This window comes from Malus domestica, chromosome 16, assembly GCF_042453785.1.
Source record: "Malus domestica chromosome 16, GDT2T_hap1".
Lineage (NCBI taxonomy): Eukaryota > Viridiplantae > Streptophyta > Magnoliopsida > Rosales > Rosaceae > Malus > Malus domestica.
The window spans coordinates 15,524,845-15,549,893 of NC_091676.1; the positions used below are offsets into that span (position 1 = coordinate 15,524,845).

The window sequence follows — 25,049 nt, forward strand, 5'->3', positions numbered from 1 at the left end:
ATTTCATCGAACTTCAATTATTGCACCTCTCCTACTCCTGGTCCCGCCTCCCGAGCTCGGAGGGCGGCGTCGAGCCCGACGCCGTCGGCCTCATGAAGAAGAGCGACGATGGCGGCGTCGAGAGCCTTGATTATGAAGTTATTGAAAATTACGCTTATTGGGATGAGCAGGTTGCAAGTTGAGCTTAATTAAACTTGAAGTTTGTAGAAATGTTCGTTTTTGGGGGGTTAAATGTTGTGTGGAAATCTACAGGCGCAAAGAGGGAAGTTCTATGTTGGGTATCACGTGATAGTGAAGTGGTTCTTTGCTTTGCTCATTGGTATCGGTAAGCACTTTTCGGCTTTTGCACTGAATGTGTAGCTTTTCTACTGTCACTTGAAAAGATGCAAATTTTAGTAGAGTTCAGTATTAACATTTTCATTTGGTGTTTTATTTTCTTAATTCTTTGGTTTTGATTGCCTTCAGGGACTGGATTAGCTGCTGTTTTCATTAATATTGCGGTCGAGAACTTTGCAGGCTGGAAGTTTGCATTGACATTTGCAATAATCCAAAAATCATATGTGGCTGGTTTTGTAGTATACATATTGATCAACTTAATTTTGGTTTTTTCGTCTGTATATATCGTTACACAATTTGCACCCGCAGCAGCTGGGTCCGGTATTCCAGAAATCAAGGGATATTTGAATGGTAAGGTGGACTGATAATTTATTTTTCCTGTTGAGTATTGCTAATTTTATCAACGAAGTGCCCGCTGATTGTTATTCAACTGTGCAGGGGTTGATATACACGGTGTACTTCTTTTCAGAACCTTGTTTGGAAAGGTATGGTGACCTGCTCTGGTGTTCTAAGTTGTTTGTTGAGATTTAAACAATGTACTTTGCATTATAGTTTTCTTCTGCCAATTGCACAGATATTTGGGAGCATTGGCTCCGTGGGAGGTGGTCTAGCTTTAGGCAAGGAGGGTCCTCTTGTTCATACCGGTGCTTGTATTGCTTCTTTGCTTGGACAAGTAAGCACTTACTGCCCTTTTTCAAGCCTCTAATTATATAATCTAGGCCACAAAACAACATATTGTTTCTTAAAGTTTTTGTTCTCTTTCTTTCAGCTTCTGGAGTGTGCAGGCAATTGTTTGCACATTCTTGTTACTATTATTTTCGTATCATTTTTAAAGTATATCCTAATGATCAGGCGTAAGTACCAAAAAAAACATATATTTTTATGTTCATATCAAATATCTTTCTATTGTATGTTAGTTGCTTGCTGTTTTTTGAAGATTATTTTGGTCATATCTTAATACAGGGTGGATCTACGAAATACCATCTAAGCTCCAGGTGGCTACAAATTTTTAATAGCGACCGGGATCGTCGGGATCTGGTGAGAGATTTATGTCTTTCATGTTTTTGTCTGAACTTTGAAGATTTGACCTGTGTACAACTGGACTTTATACCTTACCTTCGTTCACTTTTGTAGTCTATATTTGGTAGTTGTCAAATTCTTTTGCAAGACATGAAATGAGTGCTTCTTTAGGGGAGTTGAGCAACTCAGAAGAGTGTAGAAACTACTCTTTTTATCGTCGAATCCGGAAGGAAGAAGTGGTTGTAGCTTTGAAGAAGATGAAGCATAAAAAAGCAATAGGCCCAGACAATATACCAATCGAAGTGTGGAAACTTTTGGGAGAGACAGGTATAACATGGCTCACTGACCTTTTCAATAGGATTTTGAAAACGAAGAAGATGCCAAATGAGTGGCGAACGAGCACTTTGGTGCCTATCTACAAGAATAAGGGCGACGTACAAAATTGCATGAACTATAGGGGTATTAAGCTAATGAGTCATACAATGAAGCTCTGGGAGAGAGTCATTGAGCATAGATTGAGGCAAGAGACACGGGTTTCGGACAACCAATTCGGGTTCATGCCAGGGCGCTCAACCATGGAGGCAATCTATCTCTTACGAAGATTGATGGAAAGATATAGAGATGAGAAAAAGGATTTACACATGGTCTTTATAGATTTGGAAAAAGCGTATGATAGGGTCCCAAGAGACATTCTTTGGAGGATTTTAGAGAAGAAAGGAGTACGAGTAGCATATATCCAAGCTATAAAGGATATGTATGAAGGAGCAAAGACTGCCGTAAGAACTCATGAAGGACAAACCGAAAGCTTTCCCATAACTGTAGGATTACATCAAGGCTCATCCTTAAGTCCTTACCTTTTTGCGTTGGTAATGGATGAGTTAACAGGACATATTCAAGATGATATTCCTTGGTGTATGCTTTTCGCAGACGATATAGTGTTGATAGATGAAACTCAGGAAGGGGTAAATGCAAAGCTTAACCTTTGGAGAGAAGTGTTGGAATCTAAAGGTCTTCGCCTAAGCCGATCAAAGACAGAATATATGGAGTGCAAGCTCAGTGCAAATGGAGGCCAAAACGAGTTAGGGGTGAGGATCGGAGATCAAGAAATACCAAAGAGCGACCGTTTTCGTTACCTAGGATCTATCTTGCAAAAGAACGGAGAATTAGATGGAGATCTCAACCACAGAATACAAGCTGGATGGATGAAGTGGAAGAGTGCATCCGGCGTATTGTGTGACCGCCGTATGCCACTGAAGCTCAAGGGAAAATTTTATAGGACGGCAATAAGGCCGGCGATGCTGTATGGCACAGAATGTTGGGCGGTGAAACATCAACACGTACACAAAATGGGTGTAGCGGAGATGAGGATGCTTCGTTGGATGTGTGGGCACACGAGAAAGGATAAGATTAGGAATGAGGATATCCGGGGTAAAGTAGGAGTAGCCGAAATTGAAGGAAAGATGAGAGAAAATCGGTTACGGTGGTTTGGATATGTGCAAAGAAGGCCTACTGACGCTCCAATTAGAAGATGCGACTATGGGACAGAGGTTCAGGGCCGAAGGGGTAGAGGAAGACCTAGGAAAACTTTGGAAGAGACTCTAAGAAAAGACTTAGAGTACTTGGATCTAACGAAGGACATGACTCAGGATCGAGCACAATGGCGTTCTAAGATTCATATAGCCGATCCCACTCAGTGACTTGGATTTTCCAAGTCTCCAACCGAGAAGTTTTCCTTACTCGGGAAATTAAGGGAACACTACCCCAACCTACATGCTCTACTCAGAAAGCTTCAACAAAAGAAAATTCAAAGAACTTAGCGAAGAAGGCTTTGGTGTATTTAACACAATACGTTGAAATGAAGGAAAGCTTATTTATTGATATCCACGATAAGCTACAAATATGTACATATACATGAGTCAAAATAAACACACAAGAGGGAGCCTTCACAAAGGTTGCTTAGGAGAAGTCTCAGCAGTCGGTAGAGCCCCAGAAAGAGAAGGCACCGGAGGGGGATCATTTGGAGCCTCAGTACTGGACAGAACCCTAGAAGGAGGAGGCATCAGAGGTTGATCATTCGGAGCTTCATCACGTGGTACAGCCCCAGAAGACGAAGGCAATAAATGCCTTTGGAACAAACCCACAAATCTCTGATGATCAAGTAAAACCTGACCATCAGTTTCCTTCATCTGGTCAAGCTTCCTCTTCATGTTTGTAGCATAGTCATGTGCGAGCCGGTGCAACTGTTTATTCTCATGTTTGAGCCCTCTAATCTCCTGTTTGAGACTCATCACTTCAGCCGCCAATGATTCAACTTGGCGGGTTCGAGCAAATAGGCGTTGGGCCATATTAGACACAGAACCTGCACACTGAACAGTGAGAGCCAGCGAATCCTTAACAGCTAACTCATCAGACCGTTTGGAAAGTAGTCTGTTATCTTTGGGAGTGAGAAGGTTCCTGGCCACCACCGCAGCGGTCATATCATTCTTCATCACGGAATCCCCAACGGTAAGAGGACCAGTAGGGGAGACGAATGATAGGCGCCATATGTTGTCTAGAGAAGGCGGGGCTGCCTCTTCAACAAGGTTCAAGTCAAAACGACGGTCGGAGGGGCCAGACATTTTCAAAGGTGTTGAAGAGAGAAGAGGTCGGACAAATCAAGATCTTAGAAGTGCAAGAATGAAGCTTCTACTAGTGGAGATTCAAGTGTGCTTTGGAACTTAATGCCAGCCCCTATAAAAATCTGCACTCGACGGAGCTTTAGAAATCGAATAGGCGCCTGCTCAGAAATCGAAGAGGCGTTTGCTTTCTCAAAAGCTGGGCTGCTTAGAGATCACGAGGGTTGATCTCAGAAATCGAAGAGGCGTTTGCTTTCTCAAAAGTTAGGTTGCTCAAAGACCACGAAGGCCGATCTCAGAAATCGACGAGGCGCTCGCTTTCTCAAAAGCTGGGCTCCCCAGAGACCACGAGGGCCGATCTCAGAAATCGAAGAGGCACCTACTTTTCCAGCCTTGTCAGCACCTGTCACACGCACACTCAGCTTTGCGGAAATTATGGGCATTCTGTCGAAGACTTCTGGGGAAGTAGAAAACACATGAATCTTACTTTTCAATCACCCACTTCCCACACGCAACAATAGCTCATGGGTACCACAGATAACTTTGCCAAAGTTCTCTGCCAAAGTTGAGCACATGAAGCTTGAAGCTCCCACTACATCGCTCTGACCAAGAAGGGTAAAAGAATAGCAAAGAAACAGCACTAACAAAGTTTAGACCCATAAATTTTGAAGGTCTAGCTACCATATTATTACCCACAAGGGTAAAGGAACAGTACCACTGCTGGATAATTGGAAAGTCCCTGTGTGTCAACCTCTGTGCTTCGTGGCAAGGTAGACTAGCAAACATGTCCAACCTTTACTCACATTCGAGAAAACACTCCCAATAAGATTGCTTGCTCCAAAATCGAAGGGGCACCGTCCTCCGAATCTCGAGAGCCAGACTCCCAACATGACTACTTTCTTAAAAATCGAAGAGAGGGTAAAGGAACAGTACCATTGCTGGATAATTGGAAAGTCCCTGTGTGTCAACCTCTGTGCTTCGTGGCAAGGTAGACTAGCAAACATGCCCAACCTTTACTCACATTCGAGAAAACACTCCCAACAAGATTGCTTGCTCCAAAATTGAAGAGGCACCGCCCTCCGAATCTCGAGAGCCAGACTCCCAACATGATTACTTTCTCAAAAATCGAAGAGACACTGCTCCCCGAATCTTCGAGAGCCAGACCCCCAGCATGATTGCTTTCTCAAAAATCGATGAGGCATCGTTCTCCGAATCAATCGAAGAGGCGCTCGCTTTCTCAAAAGCTGGGCTGCTCAGAGACCACGAGGGCCGATCTCAGAAATCGATGAGGCACCTACTATTCTAGCCTTGTCAGCACCTGTCACACGCACACTCAGCTTTGCAGAAATTATGGGCATTCTGTCGAAGACTTCTGGTGAAGTAGAAAGCACATGAATCTTACTGTTCAATCACCCACTTCCCACACGCAACAATAGCTCATGGGTACCACAGATAACTTTGCCAAAGTTCTCTGCCAAAGTTGAGCACGTGAAGCTTGCAGCTCCCACTACATCGCTCTGACCAAGAAAGGTAAAAGAATAGCAAAGAAACAGCACTAACAAAGTTTAGACACATAAATTTTGAAGGTCTAGCTACCATATTATTACCCACAAGGGTAACGGAACAGTACCATTGCTGGATAATTGGAAAGTTCCTGTGTGTCAACCTCTGTGCTTCGTGGCAAGGTAGACTAGCAAACATGCCCAACCTTTACTCACATTCGAGAAAACTCCCAACAAGATTACTTGCTCCAAAATTGAAGAGGCACCGTCCTCCGAATCTCGAGAGCCAGACTCCCAACATGACTACTTTCTCAAAAGCGAAGATAGGGTAAAGGAACAGTACCATTGCTAGATAATTGGAAAGTCCCTGTGTGTCAACCTTTGTGCTTCGGGGCAAGGTAGACTAGCAAACATGCCCAACCTTTACTCACATTCGAGACAACACTCCCAACAGGATTGCTTGCTCCAAAATCGAAGAGGCACCGCCCTCCGAATCTCGAGAGCCAGACTCCCAACATGATTACTTCCTCAAAAATCGAAGAGACACTACTCTCCGAATCTCGAGAGCCAGACCCCCAGCATGATTGCTTTCTCAAAAATCGAAGAGGCATCGTTCTCCGAATCTCGAGAGCCAGATACCACAGACCACTTTTTCAAAGTGCTCTGACAGAGTTAAAACATGTGAAACTGGCAGCTCCCACTACCGTGCTATGACCAAGCAGGGTAAATGAATAGCATTACTACTTGTTGTTAGGGAGACTCCTATATATGTCGACCTCCATCCCCAACGGACAGGCAGACCTGCAAAAATGCTCAACCCTTCATCATATCTAAGAGGGCACTCCCAACGAAGCCTTTCGAAATATTCAGCTTTCTTTCCCCCCGATAATACCTCAGCAAACAAGCTATACTAGAGCAAGAATATCTCATATCATCAGGGTTAAAAGCAAGAGTATCCCATATCATGCTTTTTCCCTGTCTTTTCCTTTGGCCTTGTTTTTACCTGCAAGACAAGGAGAAAGAGAGCAATCAGTCAGCACTTGGAATCAAGCTTCCAGCCAGAAACTGACTGCCTGGAACCCCTTACCTGATTACTTACCTGGCATTGCTCTCGAGTACTCATCTTCAACATCTTATGTTTCCAGGGAAGATTTCCGCATCTGCTTGAGGAACAGATAGGGCAAGTGCGAAGGATACAAGGAAGCATGTGGAGACAAGCGTAACAGCACACGTGCCGATACATCCATTACTCTGTCAAAAGCAAAAGTATCCCATATCAGCAGGGTGGAACGTACTCTAGATTTGATGGACTTGTTTTGACCCTCAAATTCTTCAGTCGGCCTTATACTCTGGAGGAAACCAGAAAACCCTCCAGCTCAGTTCAAGAATAAGCCTGTGGAAAGTTACTTCTTCAAAAGCAAAAGTATCTCATATCATCTCTTCTCATTTTTCTTCTCTTTATCCTTCATGCTGCTGCAAGATGGGGAGAAGGTGAACAATCAGTCGGAGCTCTGATTGCTTACCTTGTCTGTCACCTCTTTCAGCAGACCCCCTAGCTCGGCGACTTGGGGGACTCCTACTACATGGTTTGTATCGCGCTTGACCAAGCTTGAAACTACAAGTAAGCTTCAAGTGAAATTGATACATTACCTTGTGCATCTCCACCAGTTAAAGATATCACCCCTGGATGGAGGAAGAGTACTTCCAGAGAAGATGCCACATCTACCTATGAGACAGATAAGGCAAGTCAAGACGACACCACACTCCGATACTTAGAAGTTTCGTGATTACGAGATCATTCTCCCACAATATTTCCTAATGTCATTTGTACTAAATCATTCACTTGTACTCATTAAAGGAGAGCTTGAACCCATGTACTTGTGTAAACCCTTCACAATTAATGAGAACTCTTCTATTCCGTGGACGTAGCCAATCTGGGTGAACCACGTACATCTTGTGTTTGCTTTCCTATCTCTATCCATTTATATACTTATCCACACTAATGACCGGAGCAATCTAGCGAAGATCACAAAAAGCGACCGTTTTCGCTACCTAGGATCTATCTTGCAAGAGAACGGAGAATTAGATGGAGATCTCAACCATAGAATACGAGCTGGATGGATGAAGTGTAAGAGTGCATCCGGCGTGTTGTGTGACCGTCGTAGGCCACTGAAGCTCAAGGGAAAATTTTATAGGACGGCAATAAGGCCAGCGATGTTGTATGGCACAGAATGTTGGGCGGTGAAGCATCAACACGTACACAAAATGGGTGTAGCGGAGATGAGGATGCTTTGTGGGATGTGTGGGCACACGAGAAAGGATAAGATTGGGAATGAGGATATCCGAGGTAAAGTAGGAGTAGCCGAAATTGTAGGAAAGATGAGAGAAAATCGGCTCCGGTGATTTGGACATGTGCAAAGAAGGCCGACTGACGCTCCGGTTCGAAGATGTGACTACGGGACAGAGGTTCAGGGCCGAAGGGGTAGAGGAAGACCTAGGAAAACTTTGGAAGAGACTCTAAGAAAAGACTTAGAGTACTTGGATCTAACGGAGGACATGATACAAAACCGAGCGCAATGGCGTTCTAGGATTCATATAGCCGACCCCACTTAGTGGGAAAAGGCTTTGTTGTTGTTGTTGTTGTTGTTATAGTTCTCTCCTTTGAGTAATTTTCTCTTCACTACTAGCATATGCTAGTTATCAAGTTTACGAGTTTGTTGTAGTTGTACTGCTGTTCTTGTTTATCCCTAGATTCCCTACTGATATCACAAATCCAGTTCATATATGGCGTTTTGTTTTTTTGAAAGAAAAATGTAGTGTGCACACTATAACAGAGCAGAATCCTCTATGTATGATGTCTGGTTTTTTTTATCCAAGTAAAATAAAATAAAAAATTATCCAAGCACTGCTTTTATCATCTTCCTATGTTCTTTGATATGGCCAAATCTGGTCTTTCTTCTATTTAAAAATAGCTATGCTGAACCTCAAAATTGTACTCATTTTGCATTTATGTGATTGAAAAGTAACCTGTGGGTGTGCAGCTGGAGTGTCTGCTGCTTTTAGAGCTCCCGTTGGTGGTGTTCTATTTGCACTGGAAGAAGTTACATCGTGGTAATGTAATATCATTCTTGATCACGCAGTTATTGTCTCAATATGCCTTTTTATTATAGTTAGTTCTTTATGTGCACATCTCTTGTAGATTCAGACATAGAATTATAATTATATATGTCAGTATTTGTGGAGTTAAAAGTTAAAACTCTTAAAGTATTAAAAACTCAGTTCCGTACCTCTTTTTTAGGGATTTTATTAACCTTTATGTTTTCCCCCCTTTCTAAAGGTGGAAGAGTCAACTTATGTGGCGTGTATTTTTTTCTTCTGCTGTCGTGGCTGTCGTGGTGCGTACTGCAATGGGATGGTGTAAGAGTGGAAAGTGTGGACATTTTGGCTCAGGTGGCTTTATAATATGGGACTTATCAGAGTTAAGATCAAATCTTGTTTTTCAAGAAAAATATCTTAAATTCTCTTTAGTTCTATATTTTTCCTTAGTTTTGAGCCTTTTCTAACTTCCTAACTGATGTCATTCAGTGGTCAAGAGGACTACTCTTTTGAGGAGTTCTTGCCGATGGCAGTTATTGGGGTCATTGGTGGTTTACTGGGTATGGTGTTCATTGTCTTAGCTATGTATGTATACATGCTTCTTCTGTGTTTTTCTTTCCTCGTAGTATTTCACTTTATTTCGATTTCATTTTCTTTTTTCAGGAGCCTTATTTAACCAGCTTACATTTTATATTGCGTACAGGCGCCGAAATTATTTGCACAAGAATGGGAATCGAGTAAAGGTGGGTATTTTACTGTAGTCAGTAATGTGTATATTTTTTTATAGTGCCTTGTAATTCTACAATTGACTTCAACTCCCTTCTTTCCCCTTCACACCAAACACTAAAATGCAGATAATTGAAGCGTGCCTCATCTCGCTGATAACATCAATTATTTCCTTTGGTCTACCACTTTTAAGAAAATGCAGTCCATGCCCTGAAGCAGATGCAGATTCTGGTATTGAATGCCCAAGGCCTCCAGGAACGTATGGGAATTATGTAAATGTAAGATGTCAACTGATAATTACTTTCTCAGTTATTCTGAAATCGTCTATGGGTTTTCTCTTTCTTCTTGCCATTCAATTTCAGTTTTTTGTGTGGTATTTCTGTTATATTTAGCATGAATTGAGTAATCCTTAATTTTTATTTTCCCCTCATAGTCATATCATGGTATGGAAATTGAACGGGCAACCTATACCTGAAGGTGCAGATGTCTACTATTTAGATAAAAGGAAAGGTTAACTAGTATACCATGCACATCTCTATGAAATTTGTAGGTTAACTGGAAAATATCTGGAGTTTCTCAATACATTGGAAGCTACAAGGGTTTCATGGTTAAAAAAAAAAGGCACAGATAGATATTGGGAAAGCTCAACAGTTATTTTTTAAACTTCAAGTTATTAAAGTCTCTTATTTGACCTTAAGTGATAAGTTACACTTTCATTACTAAGATTCAGCTTCATGTGGGTGTGAAGTATATACATTGGGTCTATAACTCTATACACTTAATTCTGAGAATTCTGAAGCAGCTTCAGAATATTCATACCTAATCTACGCTATGTCCAGTTTTATTGCAGTAAGGACAAGGAGTACAATGATCTTGGACACACAAAAGAAGTACTTTGATCCTATTAGACGGGGGAGGGTGAAGAAGCTAGGACAGAAGGGTAGAGTTCAAGAGAGCAAAATGCGTTTAGGAATGTGGAATATAGGAACCTTAACGGGAAAATCTATGGAAGTAGTGGAAGTTATGGTGAGGAGAAGGATAAATATTATGTGCCTACAAGAAACTAAGTGGGTTGGTAGTAAGGCAAAGGATCTAGAAAACTCAGGGTTTAAACTTTGGTATTCGGGCACAAATAGAACGAGAAACGGTGTTGGCATCATCGTGGACAAGACCTTGACACAAGATGTTGTAGATGTCAAGAGGGTAGGAGATAGAATCATGGCAATCAAGATTGTAATAGGACAAGAACTTATCAATGTGATTAGTGCGTACGCACCTCAAGTAGGGTTGGATACGAGTTCGAAGGAGAAATTTTGGGAAGACCTTGGAGACTTGGTGCAAGGAATTGCTCAGACGGAGAAGTTATTTATAGGAGGAGATCTAAATGGACACGTGGGCAGGGAGACAGGCAACTATGGAGGTTTTCATGGTGGCCATGGTTTTGGGGAGAGAAACGAGGATGGGGAAGCTATCTTGGATTTTGCAATGGCATATGATCTCTTCTTAGCCAACACCTTCTTTAAGAAGAGAGAAGAACATGTGATCACCTACAAGAGTGGGTCGTCAAAAACACAAATAGATTTTCTTCTAATGAGGAAAGGGGATCGTATAACTTGTAAGGATTGCAAAGTTATACCAGGAGAGAGCGTGGCTAATCAACATCGCTTGTTGGTGATGGATGTACATATCAAAAGAGGGAGACAAAAGAACAAGACTTGGAAGTGCCCAAGGACTAGATGGTGGAATCTAAAAGAAGAAAAACAAGCCATTTTCAAAGAGAAGGTAATCACCCAATGTGTGTGGGATAGAGAGGGGGAAGCTAGCCAAATGTGGGATTCCATGGCTAGTTGTATCCGAAAAGTAGCAAAAGAGGTATTAGGAGAGTCCAAGGGCTTTGCCCCACACCAAAAGGAATCTTGGTGGTGGAATGAGGAGGTACAAACAAAGGTGAAGGCTAAGAAGGAATGTTGTAAAGCCTTATACAAGGAGAGGACCGATGAAAATGGTGAAAGGTATAGAAAAGCGAAGCAAGAGGCGAAGAAAGCGGTCAGAGAAGCTAAGTTAGCGGCTTACGACGATATGTATAAACGACTAGATACCAAAGAAGGAGAGTTGGATATCTATAAACTAGCTAGAGCAAGGGAAAAGAAGACAAGGGACCTAAACCAAGTGAGGTGCATCAAGGATGAGGATGGAAAGGTTCTTGCTACAGAGAACGCGGTTAAAGACAGATGGAGAGGTTATTTTCATAATCTTTTCAATGAAGGACATGAAAGGAGTGCTTCTTTAGGGGAGTTGAGTAACTCAGAAGAGTGTAGAAACTACTCTTTTTATCGTCGAATCCGGAAGGAAGAAGTGGTTGTAGCTTTGAAGAAGATGAAACATAGAAAAGCAATAGGCCCAGACGATATACCAATCGAAGTGTGGAAAGTTTTGGGAGAGACAGGTATAACATGGCTCACTGACCTTTTCAATAGGATTTTGAAAACGAAGAAGATGCCAAATGAGTGGCGAACGAGCACTTTGGTGCCTATCTACAAGAATAAGGGCGACGTACAAAATTGCATGAACTATAGGGGTATTAAGTTAATGAGTCATACAATGAAGCTCTGGGAGAGAGTCATTGAGCATAGATTGAGGCAAGAGACACGGGTTTCGGACAACCAATTCGGGTTCATGCCAGGGCGCTCAACCATGGAGGCAATCTATCTCTTACGAAGATTGATGGAAAGATATAGAGATGGGAAAAAGGATTTACACATGGTCTTTATAGATTTGGAAAAAGCGTATGATAGGGTCCCAAGAGACATTCTTTGGAGGATCTTAGAGAAGAAAGGAGTACGAGTAGCATATATCCAAGCTATAAAGGATATGTATGAAGGAGCAAAGACTGCCGTAAGAACTCATGAAGGACAAACCGAAAGCTTTCCCATAACTGTAGGATTACATCAAGGCTCATCCTTAAGTCCTTACCTTTTTGCGTTGGTAATGGATGAGTTAACAGGACATATTCAAGATGATATTCCTTGGTGTATGCTTTTCGCAGACGATATAGTGTTGATAGATGAAACTCAGGAAGGGGTAAATGCAAAGCTTAACCTTTGGAGAGAAGTGTTGGAATCTAAAGGTCTTCGCCTAAGCCGATCAAAGACAGAATATATGGAGTGCAAGTTCAGTGCAGATGGAGGCCAAAACGAGTTAGGGGTGAGGATCGGAGATCAAGAAATACCAAAGAGCGACCGTTTTCGTTACCTAGGATCTATCTTGCAAAAGAACGGAGAATTAGATGGAGATCTCAACCATAGAATACAAGCTGGATGGATGAAGTGGAAGAGTGCATCTGGCGTGTTGTGTGACCGCCGTATGCCACTGAAGCTCAAGGGAAAATTTTATAGGACGGCAATAAGGCCGGCGATGCTGTATGGCACAGAATGTTGGGCGGTGAAGCATCAACACGTACACAAAATGGGTGTAGCGGAGATGAGGATGCTTCGTTGGATGTGTGGGCACACGAGAAAGGATAAGATTGGGAATGAGGATATCCGGGGTAAAGTAGGAGTAGCCGAAATTGAAGGAAAGATGAGAGAAAATCGGTTACGGTGGTTTGGACATGTGCAAAGAAGGCCTACTGACGCTCCGATTAGAAGATGCGACTATGGGACAGAGGTTCAGGGCCGAAGGGGTAGAGGAAGACCTAGGAAAACTTTGGAAGAGACTCTAAGAAAAGACTTAGAGTACTTGGATCTAACGAAGGACATGACACAGGACCGAGCACAATGGCGTTCTAAGATTCATATAGCCGATCCCACTCAGTGACTTGGATTTTCCAAGTCTCCAACCGAGAAGTTTTCCGCACTCGAAAAATTAAGGGAACACTACCCCAACCTACATGCTCCACTCAGAAAGCTTCAACATACAAGCTTCAACAAAAGAAAATTCAAAGAACTTAGCGAAGAAGGCTTTGGTGTATTTAACACAATACGTTGAAATGAAGGAAAACTTATTTATTGATATCCCCGATAAGCTACAAATATGTACATATACATGAGTCAAAATAAACAAACAAGATGGAGCCTTCACAAAGGTTGCTTAGGAGAAGTCTCAGCAGTCGGTAGAGCCCCAGAAAGAGAAGGCATCGGAGGGGGATCATTCGGAGCCTCAGTACTGGACAGAACCCTAGAAGGAGGAGGCATCAGAGGTTGATCATTTGGAGCTTCATTACGCGGTACAGCCCCAGAAGACGAAGGCAATAAATGCCTTTGGAACAAACCCACAAATCTCTGATGATCAAGTAAAACCTGACCATCAGTTTCCTTCATCTGGTCAAGCTTCCTCTTCATGTTTGTAGCATAGTCATGTGCGAGCCGGTGCAACTGTTTATTCTCATGCTTGAGCCCTCTAATCTCCTGTTTGAGACTCATCACTTCGGCCGCCAATGATTCAACTTGGCGGGTTCGAGCAAATAGGCGTTGGGCCATATTAGACACAGAACCTGCACACTGAACACTGAGAGCCAGTGAATCCTTAACAGCTAACTCATCAGACCGTTTGGAAAGTAGTCTGTTATCTTTGGGAGTGAGAAGGTTCCTGGCCACCACCGCAGCGGTCATATCATTCTTCATCACGGAATCCCCAACGGTAAGAGGACCAGTAGGGGAGACGAAGGATGGGCGCCATATGTTGTCTGGAGAAGGCGGGGCTGCCTCTTCAACAAGGTTCAAGTCAAAACGACGGTCGGAGGGGCCAGACATTTTCAAAGGTATTGAAGAGAGAAGAGGTCGGACAAATCAAGATCTTAGAAGTGCAAGAATGGAGCTTCTACTGGTGGAGATTCAAGTGTGCTTTGGAAATTAATGCCAGCCCTATAAAAAGCTGCACTCGACGGAGTTTTAGACATCGAAGAGGCGCCTGCTCAGAAATCGAAGAGGCGTTTGCTTTCTCAAAAGCCGGGCTGCTTAGAGACCACGAGGGTTGATCTCATAAATCGAAGAGGTGTTTGCTTTCTCAAAAGTTGGGCTGCTCAAAGACCACGAAAGCCGATCTCAGAAATCGAAGAGGCGCTCGCTTCCTCAAAAGCTGGGCTCCTCAGAGACCACGAGGGCCGATCTCAGAAATCGAAGAGGCACCTACTTTTCCAGCCTTGTCAGCACCTGTCACACGCACACTCAGCTTTGCGGAAATTATGGGTATTCTGTCGAAGACTTCTGGGGAAGTAGAAAACACATGAATCTTACTGTCCAATCACCCACTTCCCACACGCAGCAATAGCTCATGGGTACCACAGATAACTTTGCCAAAGTTCTCTGCCAAAGTTGAGCACGTGAAGCTTGCAGCTCCCACTACATCGCTCTGACCAAGAAGGGTAAAAGAATAGCAAAGAAACAGCACTAACAAAGTTTAGACCCATAAATTTTGAAGGTCTAGCTACCATATTATTACCCACAAGGGTAAAGGAACAGTACCACTGTTGGATAATTGGAAAGTCCCTGTGTGTCAACCTCTGTGCCTCGTGGCAAGGTAGACTAGCAAACATGCCCAACCTTTACTCACATTCGAGAAAACACTCCCAATAAGATTGCTTGCTCCAAAATCGAAAAGGCACCGTCCTCCGAATCTCGAGAGCCAGACTCCCAACATGACTACTTTCTCAAAAATCGAAGAGAGGGTAAAGGAACAGTACCATTGCTGGATAATTGGAAAGTCCCTGTGTGTCAACCTCTGTGCTTCGTGGCAAGGTAGACTAGCAAACATGCCCAACCTTTACTCACATTCGAGAAAACACTCCCAACAAGATTGCTTGCTCCAAAATCGAAGAGGCACCGCCCTCCGAATCTCGAGAGCCAGACTCCCAACATGATTACTTTCTCAAAAATCGAAGAGACACTACTCCCCGAATCTCGAGAGCCAGACCCCCAGCATGATTGCTTTCTCAAAAATCGAAGAGGCATCGTTCTCCGAATCAATCGAAGAGGCGCTCGCTTTCTCAAAAGCTGGGCTGCTCAGAGACCACGAGGGCCGATCTCAGAAATCGAAGAGGCACCTTCTTTTCTAGCCTTGTCAGCACCTGTCACACGCACACTCAGCTTTGCGGAAATTATGGGCATTCTGTCGAAGACTTCTGGTGAAGTAGAAAGCACATGAATCTTACTGTTCAATCACCCACTTCCCACACGCAACAATAGCTCATGGGTACCACAGATAACTTTGTCAAAGTCTCTGCCAAAGTTGAGCACGTGAAGCTTGCAGCTCCCACTACATCGCTCTGACCAAGAAAGGTAAAAGAATAGCAAAGAAACAGCACTAACAAAGTTTAGACACATAAATTTTGAAGGTCTAGCTACCATATTATTACCCACAAGGGTAAAGGAACAGTACCACTGCTGGATAATTGGAAAGTCCCTGTGTGTCAACCTCCGTGCTTCGTGGCAAGGTAGACTAGCAAACATGCCCAACCTTTACTCACATCCGAGAAAACACTCCCAACAAGATTGCTTACTCCAAAATCGAAGAGGCACCGCCTTCCGAATCTCGAGAGCCAGACTCCCAACATGATTACTTTCTCAAAAATCGAAGAGACACTGCTCCCCGAATCTCGAGAGCCAGACCCCCACCATGATTGCTTTCTCAAAAATCGAAGAAGCATCGTTCTCCGAATCTCGAGAGCCAGATACCACATACCACTTTTTCAAAGTGCTCTGACAGAGTTAAAACATGTGAAGCTGGCAGCTCCCACTACCGTGCTATGACCAAGCAGGGTAAAGGAATAGCATTACTACTTGTTGTTAGGGAGACTCCTATATATGTCGACCTCCATCCCCAACGGACAGGCAGACCTGCAAAAATGCTCAACCCTTCCTCATATCTGAGAGGGCACTCCCAACGAAGCCTTTCGAAATATTCAGCTTTCTTTCCCCCCGATAATACCTCTGCAAACAAGCTATACTAGAGCAAGAATATCTCATATCATCAGGGTTAAAAGCAAGAGTATCCCATATCATGCTTTTTCCCTGTCTTTTCCTTTGGCCTTGTTTTTACCTGCAAGACAAGGAGAAAGAGAGCAATCAGTCAGCACTTGAAATCAAGCTCCCAGCCAGGAACTGACAGCCTGGAACCCCTTACCTGATTACTTACCTGGCATTGCTCTCGAGTACTCATCTTCAACATCTTATGTTGCCAGGGAAGATACTGCATCTGCTTGAGGAACAGATAGGGCAAGTGCGAAGGATACAAGGAAGCATGTGGAGACAAGCGTAACAGCACACGTGCCTATCCATCCATTACTTTGTCAAAAGCAAAAGTATCCCATATCAGCAGGGTCGAACGTACTCTAGATTTGATAGACTTGTTTTGACCCTCAAATTCTTCAGTCGGCCTTATACTTTGGAGGAAACCAGAAAACCCTCCAGCTCAGTTCAAGAATAAGCCTGTGGAAAGTTACTTCTTCAAAAGCAAAAGTATCCCATATCATCTCTTCTCATTTTTCTTCTCTTTATCCTTCATGCTGCTGCAAGATGGGGAGAAGGTGAACAATCAGCCGGAGCTCTGATTGCTCACCTTGTCTGTCACCTCTTTCAGCAAATCCCCTAGCTCGGCGACTTGGGGGACTCTTACTACATGGTTTGTATCGCGCTTGACCAAGCCTGAAACTACAAGTAAGCTTAAAGTGAAATTGATACATTACCTTGTGCATCTCCACCAGTTAAAGATACCACCCCTGGATGGAGGAAGAGTACTTCCAGAGAAGCTGCCACATCTACCTATAAGACAGATAAGGCAAGTCAAGATGATACCACACTCCGATACTTAGAAGTTTTGTGATTACGAGATCATTCTCCCACAATATTTCCTAATGTCATTTGTACTCTAATGTCATTTGTACTAAATCATTCACTTGTACTCACTAAAGGAGAGCTTGAACCTATGTATTTGTGTAAACCCTTCACAATTAATGAGAACTCTTCTATTCCGTGGACATAGCCAATCTGGGTGAACCACGTACATCTTGTGTTTGCTTTCCTATCTCTATCCATTTATATACTTATCCACACTAATGACCGGAGCAATTTAGCGAAGATCACAAAAAGCGACCGTTTTCGCTACCTAGGATCTATCTTACAAGAGAACGGAGAATTAGATGGAGATCTCAACCATAGAATACGAGCTGGATGGATGAAGTGTAAGAGTGCATCCAGCATGTTGTGTGACCGTCGTAGGCCACTGAAGCTCAAGGGAAAATTTTATAAGACGGCAATAAGGCCAGCGATGTTGTATGGCACAGAATGTTGGGCGGTGAAACATCAACACGTACACAAAATGGGTGTAGCAGAGATGAGGATGCTTCGTGGGATGTGTGGGCACACGAGAAAGGATAAGATTGAGAATGAGGATATCCGAGGTAAAGTAGGAGTAGCCGAAATTGAAGGAAAGATGAGAGAAAATCGGTTCCGGTGATTTGGACATGTGCAAAGAAGGCCGACTGACGCTCCGGTTCGAAGATGTGACTACGGGACAGAGGTTCAGGGCCGAAGGGGTAGAGGAAGACCTAGGAAAACTTTGGAAGAGACTCTTAGAAAAGGCTTAGTGTACTTGGATCTAACGGAGGACATGACACAAAACCGAGCGCAATGGCGTTCTAGGATTCATATAGCCGACCCCACTTAGTGGGAAAAGGCTTTGTTGTTGTTGTTGTTGTATTTACTTCATCCTTTACCTGTAATCTTCACACGCAACATCAACTTTCCAGATACCACAGACCACTTTTTCAAAGTGCTCTGACAGAGTTAAAACATGTGAAGCTGGCAGCTCCCACTACCGTGCTATGACCAAGCAGGGTAAAGGAATAACATTATTACTTGATGTTAGGGAGACTCCTATATATGTCGACCTCCATCCCCAACGGACATGCAGACCTGCAAAAATGCTCAACCCTTCCTCTTATCTGAGAGGGCACTCCCAACGAAGCCTTTCGAAATATTCAGCTTTCTTTCCCCCCGATAACACCTCTGTAAACAAGCTATACTAGAGCAAGAATATCTCATATCATCAGGGTTAAAAGCAAGAGTATCCCATATCATGCTTTTTCCCTGTCTTTTCCTTTGGCCTTGTTCTTACCTGCAAGACAAGGAGAAAGAGAGCAATCAGTCAGCACTTGGAATCAAGCTTCCAGCCAGGAACTGACTGCCTGGAACCCCTTACCTGATTACTTACCTGGCATTGCTCTCGAGTACTCATCTTCAACATCTTATGCTTCCAGGGAAGATACCGCATCTGCCTGAGGAACAGATAGGGCAAGTGAGAAGGATACAAGGAAGCATGTGGAGACAAGCGTAACAGCACACGTGCTAATACATCCACTACTCTGTCAAAAGCAAAAGTATCCCATATCAGCAGGGTCGAATGTACTCTAGATTTGATGGACTTGTTTTGACCCTCAAATTCTACAGTCGGCCTTATACTCTGGAGGAAACCAGAAAACCCTCCAGCCCAGTTCAAGAATAAGCCCGTGGAAAGTTACTTCTTCAAAAGCAAAAGTATCCCATATCATCTCTTCTCATTTTTCTTCTCTTTATCCTTCATGCTGCCTGCAAGATAGGGAGAATGTGAACAATCAGCCGGAGCTCTGATTGCTTACCTTGTCTGTCACCTCTTTCAGCAGATCCCCTAGCTCGGCGACTTGGGGGACTCCTACTACATGGTTTGTATCGCGCTTGACCAAGCCTGAAACTACAAGTAAGCTTCAAGTGAAATTGATACATTACCTTGTGCATCTCCACCAGTTACAGATACCACCCCTGGATGGAGGAAGAGTACTTCCAGAGAAGATGCCACATCTACCTATGAGACAGATAAGGCAAGTCAAGACGATACCACACTCCGGTACTTAGAAGTTTCGTGGTTACGAGATCATTCTCCCACAATATTTTCTAATGTCATTTGTACTAAATCATTCACTTGTACTCACTAAAGGAGAGCTTGAACCTATGTACTTGTGTAAACCCTTCACAATTAATGAGAACTCCTCTATTTCGTGGACGTAGCCAATCTGGGTGAACCACGTACATCTTGTGTCTGCTTTCCTATCTCTATCCATTTATATACTTATCCACACTAATGACCGGAGCAATCTAGCGAAGATCACAAAAAGTGACCGTTTTCGCTACCTAGGATCTATCTTGCAAGAGAACGGAGACTTAGATGGAGATCTCAACCATAGAATACAAGCTGGATGGATGAAGTGTAAGAGTGCATCTGGCGTGCCACTGAAGCTCAAGGGAAAATTTTATAGGACGGCAATAAGGCCGCGATGTTGTATGCCACAGAATGTTGGGCGGTGAAGCATCAACACGTACACAAAATGGGTGTAGCGGAGATGAGGATGCTTCGTGGGATGTATGGGCACACGAGAAAGGATAAGATTGGGAATGAGGATATCCGAGGTAAAGTAGGAGTAGCCAAAATTGAAGGAAATATGAGAGAAAATCGGTTCCGGTGGTTTGGACATGTGCAAAGAAGGCCTACTGACGCTCCGGTTCGAAAATGTGACTACGGGACAGAGGTTCAGGGCCGAAGGGGTAGAGGAAGACCTAGGAAAACTTTGGAAGAGACCCTAGGAAAAGACTTGAGTACTTGGATCTAACGGAGGACATGACACAAAACCGAGCGCAATGGCGTTCTAGGATTCATATAGCCGACCCCACTTAGTGGGAAAAGGCTTTGTTGTTGTTGTTGTTGTTGTATTTACTTCATCCTTTACATATTAGTTTGCAGGTTGCCTCGCTGGTCTTATTACGAATTCCTTTTTTTATCTTCTTATGATTGCAGGATGAGGCAATTAGGAATTTGTTTAGTGCAAAAACATTTCACGAGTACAGCGCCCAAAGTTTATTGACTTTCTTGGTATTGCATTTGTTTACTTCGCTCAACGCTTGCTTTTTGTGCACATATACTTCTCAGACACTAACATACCTCTCTCCCTCTCTCTCTCTCTCTCTCTCTCTCTCTCAAAGCATTGTATTTAGTCTTTAGAAGTTAGTTGGCAAGGCTCCTCTATTTTGTATGTAATTTTAGCGCACGCACAGAGACTCCCACTGGCAGTATAAAAATAATATATAGAATGTTTTACGGTCTTGGCAGCAGATCTCAAAGGACAAAAGCTAACATACAAAAGAAAGTATTTATGCTCTTGGAAAATGAATCTAATCTCTAAAATAAGGGGCTTGGAATTTAAGGGCTTGGTCAACATTGATTCTTTTCAATAAAAATGTAATTTGACCATGAATGTTCTCAGAAAGAAGTTAGTTTTCTTTTCCTCGTTAGTCCCTTGTGGATTATATGTGTAATTTCTTTCCTAATGCATTCCAGGTGATGTTTTATTCATTAGCAGTTGTGACATTTGGTACTGCAGTTCCAGCTGGTCAATTTGTTCCTGGGATAATGATAGGATCTACATATGGGCGTCTTGTGGGCATGTTTGTGGTTAACTTTTACAAGAAGCTCAGCATCGAAGAGGGAACCTTAGTCTCGTTTATATTTATTAACTGAGGATTAGAACTAAATGTTTTTTTTTTAAATGCATGTAATGTATTCATGAACTTTGCTCTCATGCTTACTGGTTCTGCAGATATGCACTACTGGGAGCAGCTTCTTTTCTTGGAGGTTCAATGCGGATGACAGTGTCTCTTTGTGTCATTATGGTTGAAATAAAAAATAATTTGAAACTTTTGCCTCTTATCATGCTTGTTCTTCTTATTTCAAAGGTACACTTCTGAAGCTTTTACAATAACAATAGATGCTGTGGAGAAATACTTACATCTTTTACCCTTGCAGGCTGTTGGTGATGCTTTCAATGAAGGCCTGTACGAAGAACAGGCACGATTAAAGAGCATTCCATTACTGGAATCAAGACCCAAGTACCAAATGAGGAAGATGCCTGCAAAGGAGGCCTCTGGAAAAAGGGTGAATGTCACTATTATCTTCACCTCCCTTAATAATTATTATAGACAAGGGCATGTGTTTGATGCTGACATGGACATTAGATATTTTGCACGACTGACCCCTTATATGTAAACATTAGTATTGACTCATATGCTCAAATGTGTCTAGAGATGTTCACTTGTCCAGAACTTCCATACCCTGATCCATGTAATTTCCAAGATGCCTATCTCATGTATGAGCCTCCTTAAACTCCAAACTTTATGTCCAAATTGGTTTGTCAGGATCCTTTGGAAAAAGGGGCTATGCTTCATATCACAATAGGTGACTGAATTGGAAGTTAGGGAGCCTTTTGTTCAGTTCTCACTTCTCACCCAAAAGAGGAAACATCCAAACGAAGGCAGAAAAGAAAAAAAGTTGAAAGAGACCTTCTATTATTACTTGAAAGGATGCCCATTCCTCAATAACATCAAACGGCACTATTTCTGGTATCAAATGCCTTTTTTGGCAGGGATTGCACTTTCCATTTTGATTATACATGGTTCTAGTGCCCTGTGCTTCAGTGATTTCACAATGCACCAACTTCTTTGTTCTTTTACTTTTATTCATTTTAGTACTACGCTGACTGCTCAATTTTCTTTGTGTGTAGGTGATTTCCTTCCCTCGTGTTGTTAAGGTTGCAGATTTGGTTTCTATTTTGCGGAGCAACAATCATAATGGCTTCCCTGTATGCTTCACTTTTGTTTTTTCTTCTGTTAACCTCTCTCTCTCTCTCTCTCTCTCTCTCTCTCTCTCTCTCTTTCTTTTTTGCTTGATATATAAGTGTGTGTTGCATGTTATATTCCTTCCAGGTGATTGATCATGCGAGAAGTGGAGAAACACTTGTAATTGGACTAATGCTTCGCAGGTGATATAACTAATTTGTACATTTAAACATGATTTCTTTGTTTTAAGCAAAGAATGTAAGTGTTTGAAAACATTAACGTGAGTATTTGGATTGTGATGCGGTCACTTGTTGGTACTTCTGCAGTCCAAAGTGAGTTTCCAGCATACTCCTCTACCCTGTGATCCAAGAGGAGCCAGGTCTATCAGGCAAGTAAAAGCTTGGAGTTGGTTTGTAGTCTTGCCCTTCCCTTTTACTATAAGATGTTTGACAGTTCCTTTGTATTCCAGGCACACTATCAGTGAATTCGTAAAACCTGCTTCCAGTAAAGGCTTATTGATAAGTGATATACATCTGAGTTCAGATGACTTGGAAATGTACATAGATCTTGCGCCCTTTTTGAACCCATCTCCTTACATTGTCCCTGAAGATATGTCTTTGACAAAGGTGAGAGTTTCGCTGCCATTCTTTCAACACTTTTCTTGCATGGAATGTTGTTCTAACTTTATCAAGTTTATATTGTTCTTGATGATGATGCAGGTATATAATCTTTTTCGTCAACTAGGTTTAAGACATATATTTGTTACTCCTCGTCCATCTCGTGTGATTGGCTTGATTACCAGGAAGGATTTATTACTCGGGGTATTGTCATCCATCTTCTTAATGCATTCTACCAATACTAGACCGCAATTATTGATTTCTGATGTTTTTCTTGCAGGAGAATGAGGATTCAGCATCGATGGAGCTCCAATCGACTAGTGTAAGGTCTCTATGATGCTTTACTCATGTGAAATCTATCAAAACAGTTAGATGTATGCATTTGTCAATCCTCATTTTGATAGGCCAGGCTTGTATGGTCTTAGTTTGGATGCGATGTATAAAGTGATCATGTTGCCAATGTCGCCTTTCTTTTTCTACTTTTTTGGTGTCTGGGTAGCTACCAATTTTTATTAGAAAGACCCCAGTGAACGCCCAAGGGAGAAGCTCTATACGAGTGATCAAGTTTGTGAGATTCAAATTTCTCACACATCTATCATGCCTTCCAGAAAGTGAACTGATTGAGCTCCAAATGACTTCTTCAAGTCCTAGGTTTTTGTTTGGCACCTAGAATACAATGATACATAGATGTATATGCTTGAGAAATATGTGTTCTGCAGACCAGATATATAAAGAAATTTGTTAATTTGGGAGACTACACATCACGTTGAATATGTTTGATCCTATACTGGGGTTACACACTTACGATATTTAGATTTTAGGCCATGGATTATGCATGAAATACATTTTCCTGGTTCAAATGTGATTATCTTTTCCTTGAGGCTTATGTCAGTAAGATGATTCATTTTCTACATATTTCCATTTCACTGACGGCCTCTTTTGCTAGAGGTTTTGACCGTACAGCACTTGCTTTCGCATAGATTGGATAGAAAGTAAGCCAATGAACACTTCCACAGTTGCTTATCAATGGGTGGAGTGTGCTTAATGCACTGACTAGCTGAATACTTGTTTCTCAAATGTGCTTAGCCCTTTAAATATATGGTTATTTGTTCCTTTGTTTTTATCTTGGATTGAGTCATATTTGTAGTGATTTAGTTTGATATATTCCATCCAATTCTAGGATGCAGTTGGCAAATCATCCGGATTGTAAACTTACTGATGAGTTTGTATGTTCATTAAACTATAACGAGGATGGTCATTTTTCAGTTCATGTTGTAACTGTTACATATGGTCTTCTGAATGCATTTGATTGGCAGTGAGGCTGTCTGTCTTATTTAGCGTTTATATGGGTGATTTCTGAGCTTTACATGTCAAAACGTGTTATTCTTTTTTGTTTCAAACAGCTCAGAAAGATCCTTTCTCTAGTGCAATACTTTGTTGCTTGTTCTCGTTCTAAACAACTTTGTTACTAATACTTACCAAATTTAGCACCTGTGATGTGAATACAAGTCTCTTACCCGAACGTGCATATTACCTTTTCTATTGACAACTTTTTAATCCTCTTCATAATTCTCTGGTGGCAGAACTCGACATCGAGATAGGAGAGAGGTTGGACGGAATGGAGATATGGAGCGCCCACTTCTCACTAGTCTTCTGGTCTAACAGCATGTGTCCGGCTGATAGTAAGGTCCGATCATCCTAGAAGACTTGATTCTTTTACTGCTTCCTCCATTCTTTGAACCTAAAATCTTAATTCTCTCTCTAAGTTTACCTTGGATCTAGGACTTTATAGTTCATCAATTGTTTCCCCTCGCAACGGAGGGGTAAACGGACCACACGCATCTGAATTTTGTAACATGTTTATCTGGACGATAACTCACGGCAGATCAACGCAGACATAGAGGTTAAGTCTGGGACACTGAATATATGACGGGTTACATAGGAATTCACAGGAACTGGGAAATATGTGACCCATTGTACTTGTACTGATTTTATTGTTTTCGAAAAAAAACGATATGGTGAGATAAATTCATCAACATTAGTTTTGTTACAGATGAGTTTTAGTGAAAAGAATTTCTCATCTTTTAGTGTTTGTGATGCGTCCTTGTAGACGCGACAGCTTATTTGCATGTGCGACTTTTGAATGATATTTCAGTTGGCACGAAGAGTGGAACGGAATGTGTTTTAGTTTACCATATAATTGCTATTACGCGAGAATCAGAATACAAATCAATATCTTCAGCGTTCCTCTGCTCTGCACAAGGGCACAATATATAAACTGTTGCAGGCCTAAAGATCAAGCTAACTTCCTACCAACTATTACACATGGACCAAACAAAACAAAAAACAAAGGTTAATAGCATTCTAACACCTTTACATTGTGTGGTTTAGACATAAGAATGGGTCCATTCTCCCAAAAATAATGGACCAAATTAAAATGTTGGAGTGCCCATTCCATTCTTGCAATTACTTGCAATCCAAGTTAGTCGAGATTTGCCGCTT

General features: G+C 42.3%; 1 protein-coding gene across 1 annotated transcript; it reads left to right on the forward strand.

The window, feature by feature from the left end:
- Positions 1-11: 11 nt before the first annotated feature.
- LOC103421757 (chloride channel protein CLC-d-like) lies at positions 12-24,712 on the forward strand. The gene is made up of 22 exons (XM_070815873.1): positions 12-170; positions 253-325; positions 466-687; positions 775-821; positions 911-1,009; positions 1,300-1,374; positions 8,496-8,584; positions 8,811-8,951; positions 9,059-9,129; positions 9,233-9,312; positions 9,424-9,573; positions 20,117-20,191; positions 20,657-20,808; positions 20,916-21,051; positions 21,122-21,250; positions 21,876-21,953; positions 22,078-22,132; positions 22,234-22,318; positions 22,400-22,556; positions 22,650-22,751; positions 22,828-22,874; positions 24,131-24,712. The coding sequence occupies exons 1-22, from the start codon at positions 93-95 to the stop codon at positions 24,207-24,209; spliced, it is 2,220 nt and encodes a 739-aa protein (XP_070671974.1). The 5' UTR covers positions 12-92; the 3' UTR covers positions 24,210-24,712.
- The last annotated feature ends 337 nt before the right edge of the window (positions 24,713-25,049 follow it).